General features: G+C 39.3%; 1 protein-coding gene across 2 annotated transcripts in view; it reads right to left on the bottom strand.

Annotated features, from left to right (window-relative positions):
- Positions 1–408: 408 nt before the first annotated feature.
- The window catches only part of JAG1 (jagged canonical Notch ligand 1), a 35,764-nt gene continuing 24,099 nt past the window's right edge, over positions 409–12,073 (bottom strand). The window contains exons 9-26 of one of the 2 annotated variants that reach the window (XM_015857069.2): positions 11,802–11,915; positions 10,885–10,998; positions 10,441–10,487; positions 9,724–9,897; positions 9,044–9,194; positions 8,464–8,628; positions 7,816–7,929; positions 7,095–7,208; positions 6,870–6,983; positions 6,629–6,745; positions 6,091–6,118; positions 5,899–5,984; positions 5,036–5,149; positions 4,735–4,844; positions 4,411–4,647; positions 3,749–3,880; positions 3,107–3,257; positions 409–2,396 (exon numbers count right to left, since the gene is read on the bottom strand). In XM_015857069.2, the coding sequence (XP_015712555.1) occupies positions 1,939–2,396; positions 3,107–3,257; positions 3,749–3,880; positions 4,411–4,647; positions 4,735–4,844; positions 5,036–5,149; positions 5,899–5,984; positions 6,091–6,118; positions 6,629–6,745; positions 6,870–6,983; positions 7,095–7,208; positions 7,816–7,929; positions 8,464–8,628; positions 9,044–9,194; positions 9,724–9,897; positions 10,441–10,487; positions 10,885–10,998; positions 11,802–11,915 (2,540 nt within the window). In that variant the 3' untranslated portion in view covers positions 409–1,938. The remainder of the gene's footprint in view (positions 2,397–3,106; positions 3,258–3,748; positions 3,881–4,410; positions 4,648–4,734; positions 4,845–5,035; positions 5,150–5,898; positions 5,985–6,090; positions 6,119–6,628; positions 6,746–6,869; positions 6,984–7,094; positions 7,209–7,815; positions 7,930–8,463; positions 8,629–9,043; positions 9,195–9,723; positions 9,898–10,440; positions 10,488–10,884; positions 10,999–11,801; positions 11,916–12,073) is intronic. The other variant, XM_085541061.1, reaches the window with a different exon arrangement.

Below are 12,073 nucleotides of genomic sequence, written 5' to 3'. Positions count from 1 at the left end.
TACAAAGCATTTTGTTGCCCATTAGGCATCAGTATAATCTATGGCTCCTTTCCCATCCAGGTCAGCAGTTTGCATCTTGCCTAGCTACTTGGATTTGGTTACCATCTGTTGGTAGCTCATTGGCCCATGCAAAGTAAACTAGTTGCACAATTCCAGTCACATTATCGTTCCCTTTTCAAAAGGACGCAGAGGTACATTAGCCAGAAGACATCAAGAACAAGGGACGGGTTGCTTTTGAACCCCTTCAATTTGAATGAAAGCCAGACAGAAACGTGTAATCATCTAAGAAAAAGCTAGACTTCACCAAAACCTGTGTCAGGTCTTAGAAATATAAGCTATCACCTGCCACTCGTTTTAGCACAACTTAACCAGTTGGGAGTGCTTCCAAGCTCAATAATCTCCACGCTGTTTTATGTTTTCATACAAAAAATTTAATAAATATTACTTTTCAAGATTTATTGCCAGGAACAACACATCAAAGATGCATTTTCATATAACACTAATATCACAATACAAGGTATCTTCGTGATCTCAATGGTTAACCACCGAGATTAGTATGTTTATAAGCCTTTTGATCTTAAACATTGTAATAGCACTTTGATTTCCTCACTTGTTAAGGCGGGCAGTGTAATCTATGGCAAACCTACACAGTGATCTTACTGGACATTCTACTGTTCAAGTATTCAACGACTAGCTTATTAGAATACTCCCTAAATGCAGTAGATTACAAAAAAATTCAAATCTACAAGTGGTTCAGTATTACATATTCATGGTGAGAAAAAAAATAATCAGAATTTACAAAATAAGATTGCTGTGTTTCCAACTTCACACGCTAATTTGATATTTTAATTACATGCAACCACTCACATTTCATCTACATAAAGTAATAGCTCAGTTTTGTTCCCTTAAACTGCTTCTTAGCAGATTATCTGCCTGTCACTCGTTTTCAAGTCTAAAGCAGCAAAAAAAATTTCTAGTCTAATTATCTAAACTGCCTCAGTCAGTACTTACAAATAGTCTTAAAGTGATACTATGGGAGGTGTTTCAAACGTTTGACATTGTACAAAAACCAGCATCAAGGCATGAAAGCCCGTCCTATTAAAAATAAACTATTTTAGAACACCTTAGTTTTGGCATATAGGCAACATGTAACAAGAAAATAAATTCAAAATGAAGAAGCCACAAGCTTACAATGCTATCAAAAACCTTCAACTCTAAACACATACATATAAATAAAAAGGAATGATATTTTAAGGCTCTTGATTATTAAGTTAATAAATCAAATATACACAGTGATTAATAAAAAAGAATTATTTACATATCTATACAAACTTCTATTTTTGACACATTTTCCTCTTTAAATTCTTCATTTACCAGCAACTGCTGACAAGTTTCCCCCCGCCCTCCCCCAACAAAAATACAATAAAAAAATAAATAATAAACTTATTTGTGATAGTTGCTGTGGTTCCGAGCTGCAAAGGCACTTTCAAATACAGAACTAGTTGTACGTCACCATAAAACCAATATACAAAAAACTCAGATTCAATAAATATAAATAAAATGTATCATTCTAAAGAAACTGCATAAATTGGGGCATCTGGCAGAAACAAAAAAAGAAATTAACACTAAGGAAGAGTAATAAGGCTACATAATACCTTATGAAACGTCTCCATGATGTATCAGCTACAGCTGAATTTACATTAGGGCACTTTTGACTAGTTTTGCATAGATGTGAAATGCAGCACTTGGTATTCCAGCCAACCACAGCAACTATCATTGCCAGTGTAAGCCAGCTTGTCAAAACTTAAATTAACAGAGGGACTCTAAGTAAATAATAGCCTTAGACTCAAATATTACACAACAGTTTAAGAACTACAAGCTCTTGAGTGCCTTTATAATGATATTTAAAGGCCCTGCATGGCAGCACCCAACTGTCTGCTATACAATGTACTCCATTCTATTTAGACTTTGTGCACTTTCCAAGTCTCTGTTGTCCTGTTTATTTGTCCAGTTTGGGTGTTTTGTGGGTGTGCTGTTGGGTGGCTTTTCATCTCTGTCTACCAAAGTGTACGCTGGCTGCTTGGCAAACCGGGCCTTTTGCTGGTGTTTGTCCATGTCATCTTCCTCCACTTCTGAATTGTGCGTCCTTATTTTGGCGATTTTAGAGTTTTTGTTTTCATAGTCTTTGATTGGAACAGTATTTGCTCCGTGTTTCTCTATGGGGTTTTTTATCTGATTCAGCTGCTCCCTTACGTTGTTGGTGGTGTTGTCATCAGATGCTGTGTGAGTATGGCTGCTCTGCTTTCTGCGCTTTTGAATGCACCAATAGAAAACAGTTACCAGGCAACAGATCCAGGCTACTGTTAAGACTGAGCTCAGTAATGGCACCAAGAAATCTGGAAGAGAGATGAGACCAGTTAACCCTGCTACAGACAAAGTGATCCATCCAGTGCTTTCCACAAAGGATAATCTCAGTTTTTAAGCCTTGTTTATGCACTGGGGTCTGGACAGTAACGTGAGGAGAATCATAGCTCTTTTGGAATACGGGATGTTTTACGTGAGCTTAGTATTCTAACTACTAGCTAACAGCCCCCTCATAGAAGAGGTCATCCTCGTCATCACAGGCACCACTACTGCAGGCTGCATTACACTGCTCTGCCAGGACTCTCTTGGCCTGGAGGCAATTCCCACCAAAGTCATTTCCCTCTCCATTTGTGGCTGGCCATAAGATGTCAGTGAGTTCCTGGTGCTGTGGACACTTTTGACCTTAATATTTAATTCATCACATCTGGACAATGGAGTCACCACCCACATCAACTACACAGGAGCTCTCAGAACTAGCTAGTTATCTTCCTTGCTTCTACATGGAAGGGAGCAGCCCTTTTAAGAGGGTAAGTCCCTTGCCTAGAGCATTTTCTAAACACTTTATGTTATTATTCCAAACAGCAAGATCCTGGTGCAAAACTTTGTTGTTCCCAGTTACAGGGCCAACAGGCAGAGATTCTCATAGTTGCTATACATTCAAAAGAAAAGCTTAACCTGCTTTGAAAGTCTTCAGTAGTCATAAAAATGGATGTAAGTCATTTGGAGGCAGGGAAAAACTTACCTGTTCTGTTTTTGGCTGGTCGCCTTTGTACTCTGACTTCTGCAACTGCAGCAATTAGAGTGTTGTTTCCATCACGCTTACTGACAAGGTCAATAATCTTATCTGTGATTTCTTTGATTGGGTTTTCATCTTCCCCTATATCTTCAGCAGACTAAAGAAGATGCACAATTAATACCAGATGCCAGATCAGATGTACGGGTAATTTGCTATCTATAAACTTTCACAATAAGCTAAGGCTCTTAGTTCTTTTCATACTTCAAAAAACAACCAAACAACAAATGTAAACCAAACTAACCGACCAACCAGGAATAAAACAAAAATCCCAGTTACAGGAAGAAAGTAGCATTACAGAACTTTAGCTCCCCTTATCTTTAACATGAACCAAACAAAACAACAGCGCTCAAGAGAGTATAATAGAAAACAGTTTACTGCCCTATTACTGTTGCTGCCAGATGGTAGCTTTCAGATATGCACATGTAACCAAGATTTCTTCCCTGTCCTTAAAAGAGAACTGGGATGGAAACTGAACCATGAGAAGTGCTGACAAAGCCAGGAATTAGGATTTTTATGAAATCCACATGTTACACACATATCCAGACAATTAACTACTAAGACATTTAGAAATATTCCAGGAATACTTACAATAGCAACATGTATTTCATTATTTGCCAAGTGTGAAGGCTCACAGGTAATATAGATGGAATATTCAACAGAAACATTCTTCAGGATATTCAGATTCCTCAGTTCACTGCAAATGTGCTCCGTGGTAAGGCCCTGGAGGAGATAAAGAAAAGCTTTTTGTTTTTTAAATATATATATGCACATGAATACACACAAAAATACCTTATTTATATATGTATTATGTTTATGATCTATATATACACATCAAATACATATGCATATCTATAATTTACATATGTTATATGTATTTTCTTATATAAATTTTAGGCATAGGTTTTTATTTTACATATACATATGTTATATGCATTTATAGAATATAATTATATAGAATAAAATACACATATATGCAACTCTTACATCCAGGCAGGAGGGAGGTTTTGACCTTAAATAAAAGTTCTAAAAGGGAAGGGTGTAAAATTCCTTCCAAACCAGCTTTTATTCCCTCTGGACACAAAAACATGGAGGGTAGAAATCTGCATCAACCTTCCATATTTTCTGTTCTTTTTTGGTAATGAAGAAGCATCAGCTTTTACTGTACTTCTATCAGTTAAGTATGTCGTTTCATGCTCAGAGAGACAAATGTGTGTGTACCACAGCATATTGAGTTACGTTCTGCTACTTACTGGTGCCATCATTTCTTTATTAAAGGTGAAGGTGATGTTGGCACAGTTATCTTGGTAGTAAGAATCAGAATTGCATTTGGTCTTCACAGGTTGCTGATTAGAAGGCCAGCATTCACCCACTGCACTACAAGGGTGAGTGAAACAATGGTCTTCTTTAATGGGAACACAAGTATGTCCAGCTGGGCATTCATTATGACCTTTGGCATGTATTACACAAGGTCGAGGACCACACCAAACCTAGAAGAGAACAAATACCACTATAAGGTAACCATTGGCTACAGAAAATATGACAGTACAACAACCAAGAACACAACCAAGCTGTACCTTAGAACAGGTGACTTTTCCATTCAAACACTGACAAGTATTACAGTCATCATCCCACTTAGCACCATCTGGCATTACTCGAATACTGGTAAAGCAAGGCCTCCCTGTAACTGAAGACAGATTTAATAGAATTAAAAATTAAAGAAAAAAAAAGTTTGAAAAACATATAAGTTCCTAAACTCAGTGATAAGATACTCAATAACTTGCTTTAAAATAACTATTGCTCCCCACACATACAGCTGCCAACCCAGTAACATGCAGTTACAAGTAGTAAGACCAGCTATGATATCCCACACAATACCTTCCTGGCATCCTGGACCACTGCGACCCGGTGGACAAATGCAACGGTATCCATTAATTTCATCTACGCAAGTAGCCCCAAAGGCACAGGGTGAAGACTGACATTCGTTGATGTCTACGACAGGGGAAAACAAACAAACAAAGCATATGAGGCATTTGCCTGCTGGAGTTTTGTTTACTTTCTAGTGTCTACCCAAGGATAGATTCTTGGATCAAGTTCTTTGAAGTCTCTGCTGTGTGGCACTAACAAAGACCAAAACCTGACCCCTACAGCTACTTATGCTTTTCAAGGGCAAGGACACATTCCTTCTCACACAAGGATGCTTTGACATAACTTAGTTTTGTCCACCTACTCAATTCTTCAACCTATAACAATGTTAAACCCCTTTACAGTTGTATTGCTACTATGAAACATCTATTTCCATGGTTATTTATAAGGGTAAAAGGTGTCAGCATCCTCCTACCTGTAATTATTATTAAATTACAGGGAAGTACATACATCACCTGAGGGCATGTAGGTGGATTATTCATTGATAACATTTTTGGCTGGCACCCTTTCACGTCAAACAAACTCACGGCATGTAAACATATTCTAACTGGGAAGACCATATTGAAGGGCATTTTGCCCACTGAGCCGAACCAAGAGGTTTCGGCTTCAGCTTAATAGGCTTTAACATTTCTTTCATTTTCAGTGTAATCTCTGTCCTTCCCCTCATCTACTACTAATCTGGATATAGGTACAGGAGACACAGGAGCTCTATCAGAAATCTAATCTACCACTTAACTCAGCTGGTTGTCATGCTACAAGATTCAAGCAAGACAAAAAAAAAAATAAATCAAGCTGAATGCCATTGAAACACTTACTGATCCTACAGTCAGGACCTGCGAAGCCTGGAGCACACTCACAGCGATACCAGTTGTCTCCATCCACACAAGTACCACTGTTGTAACTGTGGAGAAAGTCAACAAGCACATTATGAATCTAGAATTTTAAGACAACAATAACAACAACAAAAAAACAAAAACAATGGATGAAAGACAAACATTAAAACTTACCAAGGATGAGGACTGCAGTCATTTGTGTCTGTAAAGTGAAGAAAGACGATGTTAAACATGCAGACTGGCTAATACAACTCTGCAGTTAGTAAAGAATAATTGAACTTCCCCTACTGCCCAAATTACATGTAGCTCAACTTTAACAAAAATATGCTGAAATTCTCTACTAAATTGATTCCAGGCTTCCACCAGAAAATTTGTTAACTACATTGTGGAACACATGTACACAGGAAGAGATTGTTGTAAAAGAATCTAATGGGGAAAAAAAAAAAGTGGAAGCAGACAGAGCTGCTGGTAGAAAAAGAATGCAGGAGAAAACAAGACAACATCTGTCTCCACTTAGCTCATTTGCAACTTTCTCATGCCCAGGTCAAGGCTCTATCACATAAAGTCATTAAAAACAAAGATTCAGGTGATGCTAAAACCTACATCAAACAAGCTTTCCCTTCTGGTTTCAATCTCAACTCCAAGAGCGACAGGATGAGCTAATATTCTCGTCATGCAACACTCTGGAAAAGTTCAAGCAGAGATGACTTACTCTGAGTACATGTGGATCCTTCCCAGCCCTCCTTGCAGACACAAGTGAAAGAATCCCCACTAACTACGCAGGTACCACCATTGTGACAGGGGTTTGGCAGGCAGCTGCTGTTCCTTGCTGTAATAGAAACAAGATTTACCACTAAGTTGTTAAAAAGCCATCAAAACTGAGCTCAGAGGAAAAACTGAGGTTGCAGACTCAGTGCTGCATCTGCTTCCTGATGATTATGCAGGGTATTTACCTATATTACAAGTGGCTCCTTCCCATCCTGCAGAACACATGCACTTGAAAGTGTCCCCCTCATCATAACATGTTCCTCCATTATTGCATGTTGCCTCATCACACTGGCTGTCACCTACAAAGAACACAAACTATTCTTAATGCCTGTGTTTTCTTAGTGCTACACGAGAAGCTGAAGCAGCCAAACAGAGCATGCCTATCACAGTTTTGGAACTGCTGAACTTACGAGAGTGGCAAGTTTTTCCTTTCCACCCATTTTTACATTCACAGAAGAAGTCGTTGACCAAGTCTCGGCAAGTTCCTCCATTGTGGCAAGGGTTTTTACTGCAGTCATTAATATCTGGATATATTAAGAAGAAGAAAAACAAGCTAAGCAATGTTTGCAGATTTGACAAACACTTAATGCCTGAAAGGTGCCCGTTCCATCTTTAGTTTTGGCCTGAGTTTCAATCATGGATTAAATGCTTAAGTCAGTATTTTAAAGATTTAAGCACTGACACGGATAGGAAGAATATTCCACCCTGTTCCACCAGTTTGTTTTCTTTTTGTTTCAGTAAACAAGAAGTGAAAACGTGTGTTATGTAAACTACCCTATCGGTCAGAGGATAGAAGGAGTGCTCACCCCTCCTCTGTTCCCAAGGCTGACAAAACAAACGTGACACAGACATGCCCTTCCTAAAACAGTATAAGCAAATGCTAAGGTCTTCCTTCAGGAAGTTGTCCAAAGCATGGAGTGAAAAACTAAACAGTAGGAGAATGTGGTGTGGTAATTTGGGTTTAGATTCAAAAGCCTGGGAATCAGCAAGGGGAAAAAAGAAGATACCTTGTCTTCTGCAGTCATTGCAGCAATGTTTATGTTAAATAGGCACTGGACACTGTCATCTTAGAGACAGTACCAGTCATGCCTCCAAGAGATCTTACTGCATGCCAAAGAACAGTTAACTTACTTGTTTCACAATATGTTCCTTCCCATCCGTCACTACAAATACATTTGTAGGAGTTTACGCCGTCAATACAAGTGCCACCATTTTTACAAGGGTTGCTCTCGCAGTCATTGATATCTGCAATAGTTTGGAAGAGGGAGAGAGAGGGAGAAGGAACAAAAAAAATAAGAGTCAAATGAAATCAAACCAGAAGTACACCCATGGGAAATTATCTGAAGGCCATTTGGTGCTACTTCCCTTTCTAAGCTCCTTATGAAAAAAAGTGTTATAAGCAAGATGAGAAATAGCTCAAAAGCAGTGCAGAGAAAACTGAACGAACCCACTGCTCTGCAATTCAGCATTAAAAAGTAAAAATAAGAAATCAGGAGTCTTTAAGATCCATGTTAAACCCCACTATTAAATACCTAAGACCTTGTATACATAAGTTTTTTTAAAAATATACAATTCAAGGCCAGAAGGTTCATTACTGTGAACTTTCCCCAAGGCCTAACAAATTCCAATCTGCCTCACCCAACCAGGATATGAAAACTTAACACAGTTCCAAGGTTCACTGTGTTAGGAAAAAGAAGCCTTCCAGCCATCCGGGAGGAAAGGATGGAACAGTTAACCCAAAGCAGAAGGGAACAGCAAAGACATCTTTTTAGTTCTTACTCTCATGACAGTAGGTGCCAGTGAATCCTTTGTTGCATTCACAGGTGAATTTTCCACCTGCTTGGCTCTTGCATTTCCCATGAGGGCCACAGACATTTGAAGAAATATAACGAACTCCTTCTGGTGTGCTGTTAGAAGCCACTGCCACTGTACAGCTATCAATTACTGCAGAAAAACAGGAGACTTGAGTGAGGGCTGCCCACTCCATCTGATTTCTTAAGCTAATTGCAACATTTTTCTTTCCAGAGATGGAAATTTAAAAGACATACATAAGCTTACAGCTTTAAAATAAAAGCCCTATTCCTAGTATTTATGCATAAAAGTCATCACAGCATCTTATCTGAAAGTTGCCAGACCTATTTCCACAGTTTGTAACATATTCAACCAAAGTGGCTTATTTAAAACATGTTTTATATTTTGCTATTTTCTAAATAGCTACTATTTATAAATATTACCCAACTTCTCATTGAAATAGAGGCTATTTATATAAAAATGATTCTGCTTGTTCTACTGTTGCAGCTATATTACTATGGCTTTGGTAGGGGACAGGAAGAAACAGTTGTCAGTCATTTCTGCTCACCTTCACAAGGAGTTGTGCGGCAGTGATCTTTCAGGTGGGAGCAGTTCTTGCCTTCGTAATCTTCAGGGCAGTTACAGAAATAGTCCATAGCAAGATTGAAGCAATGGGCACCGTTCTGGCAAGGATTTGGCTCACAGTAGTCTATATCCAGCTGTAAGCAGTGTAGAGAAAGAAAAGAGGAAGGAAAAAAAGGGGGGAGGGGGGGACATTGAGAGAAGGGAAAGACTGAGTGACACTGAAGTTTTATCATAGTTTTCCTTCAGTATGACAGGCAGACATTGTGGAATCTGACCTTTTTATCTACTGCCTCAATGACTTGTTCATAACACACAGAGACTTGCAGCTATTTCAACAGACAGCACTCTTGATATTAAACAGCCACTGAAAGTTAATAGTTAGCATGCAACAAAACCTGACGTGCAAACACTTGCGGTCTGTTTAACAAAAAAGAAGTTCAGCAGCCCATGAGGGCTTTTCTGTTGCTTTCTCCTTCCCTGCTCTTCTCCCCTCCCCCCGTCCCCAAGATATATACTAATCAGTCACTTTCCTGGCAGACTGACAATGATATCAAGTACAACTTATATTATGGTTCACTGCATGCAAGGTATTCAGTGTACAGAACCACAGCGCTGGTAGAAACACCACTGGCTGAGGGCCTGCTTTTCACCCATGCTTCTTACCTGACAGAGGTTTCCTGAGAAACCAGCAGGACACAGACATTGGAATCCATTGATTTCATCCTGGCAGTGACCCCCATTCATGCAAGGGTTACTTGCACATTCATTGATGTCTTTCTCACAGTGATCTCCTGCATAGCCAGGTGAACAGATGCACCGATAACCATTAACCAAGTCCTGGGAAGAAACAAGAAAATTTAAAGTTACGTTGCTTCCCTCTACCTTTAAATAATTTATTAAAAGGAAAAAGAATTAAAAAAAAATATATATCCTCTATGCCTTCTAATACCAACATAAGACAGTAGCTCAAATTACAACTAGGTAGTAATAATTGGAAGGGAGGGGAAGGAGAAGAGAGAGGAATTAAAACAAAGCATCTACACACAGCCCCTAAAGGCTTGTGTTTGTACTTTTGAGTCAAACACTGACCCACATTTTGCAGTGAAATTCCTACATTTTACAATAGTTAGTTTGCACAAGCATCTCATTCACTGGTGACACTGGTTGTGAAAGAGTCCTTTTACACAGTCATTTTCTGCCCTCATTGTTCTACATATATACCCCTACATGCTGTAACATGACAACCCCTCCTCCCAACTCAAAGAAACAACAATTTATGCCAGTTAATTGCTATTTTCTACACAACTTGTGTCGAGACTCAAATGTTTCAGTCACTGTTGCAAGTCTCTGGGAAACCAAAGTAAAACAAGAATGGCTTACCCGACAGGATCCTCCATTCTGACATTGTCCACGACAATCATTAATATCTGTAATAAAATTAGCATGTTAGCAAGCTAAAACCTATTCACTGTAGAAACAGAGTTCAATTCTCTTTAAAACTGCAGCTAGATAAACCTTCTGTCAAGTTTCCTGCACGCCTTCCTTAAGATAAGGTTATTATAATGGGTGGGAACCTCTTGCGATACTTCTACTAGAAGTAGGAAAACTTCACATCATTGTTTTACTCATTTTTATCACAGTATAGCTAGGTTATGGACTAATGAGCCTGATAAAATTGTGTATTTTCATTCCATACTAACTACTCCCTTTCTAAAAACATCAGCTGCTGGGACTCAGCCTGATGCTTAAGTCAGAGCTTAGAATTCAGTGGAATATATACATTTACACAGACAATTTCAGAAACCCAAGGATAGAGGCACCTACTTATATCACAGTTGTGGCCAGACCAGCCAGTAATGCAGTCACAATAGTAGCTGCCAATCAGGTTCCTGCAGGAGTTGGCATTGACACAGGGTTTGCCCTCACATTCATTCGCATCTGAAAAACAAGTGAATGGCCAAATGCAGGGCTTGTAGAGTAGGAAGAAGAAAAAAAAAAGTCTATGCTCTGTTTTCACAGCAATAATCAGCAGCTCATTCAGATCTAAGGAACTTATACAGTGTGGATTAGCGTGACTTGAACGAACAAAAGTTAATCAAACATCAGGCTTTGAAGCCTCTTTCATTTTCTCTGTAATTAGAATATACAGGCTATGCTAATTATTTGATAATTACCCAGCTACTCATTAAATGCAACTTCCCCTCCCCCCCCCTTCCCCCCATCTCAGTCCAGAATTTCGAAGGAGTGCTGCAGCCTGGTCACTGGAGTTAGTGTGTTGTGTAAAGAATGCAGACAGCTCAATCTTCGTGAGATCATCCGCATTTTGGAACCCAGCTGTGAACTTCTTGGCCTGGAGGAGTTGACATGGCTGAAGAGATAAAGCAACTTTCTCACAGGCTGAAGGAAGAAATACATGTGGGGGTGGGATTGGAATACACCCTCCCCACTTCATTTATTGTTTAAAGTACGTCTGTTTGACTTAGTCAATGATTTCCTTCAGCTGCTAGCATGCATCAGGAGCACTTACTCTATGCCCTGAATGTGTCCTGAGCCAGTCCTGCCAACATTGCAGCGTAGTTTTCTGAATATGCCAGAGTATGTCCACAGGCATCAGTGCTGTAAACATGCCTGAAGTAAAGGGCATGACTGCCCTTGCCTGCTGGACTATGATCCTTCCTGCATTTCCCTGCCACTCCCAACACCTGGAGCAATGTAAGGATAAAGAGAAAATGAGTTCTTACCTAGCTGGCATGTTTTGCCAGTCCACTGAGGTGGGCAAATACACTTAAATCCATCAACTAGATCTTGGCAAGTTCCTCCATGACCACAGGGATTTGGAGAACAATCATCAATATCTGTAACACAGAATAACAACAAGCTCAGCTCCGCTACCAAGCAGGTAATGTCAGTAAATGATAAACATGACAAATGGTTGTTGCTATGAGGATTTGCCCTGAGGAATAGAGAGACAAGAGGGTTTCTGCTTGGTATTTCTAGCTCTACTCCAATTTTG

This window comes from Coturnix japonica, chromosome 3 (genome assembly GCF_054131305.1).
Source record: "Coturnix japonica strain WE chromosome 3, WE-NBRP24, whole genome shotgun sequence".
Taxonomy (NCBI): Eukaryota; Metazoa; Chordata; class Aves; order Galliformes; family Phasianidae; genus Coturnix; species Coturnix japonica.
The sequence above is the reverse complement of the archived record's forward strand: the minus strand, read 5'-3'. Positions and strand labels throughout refer to the sequence as shown.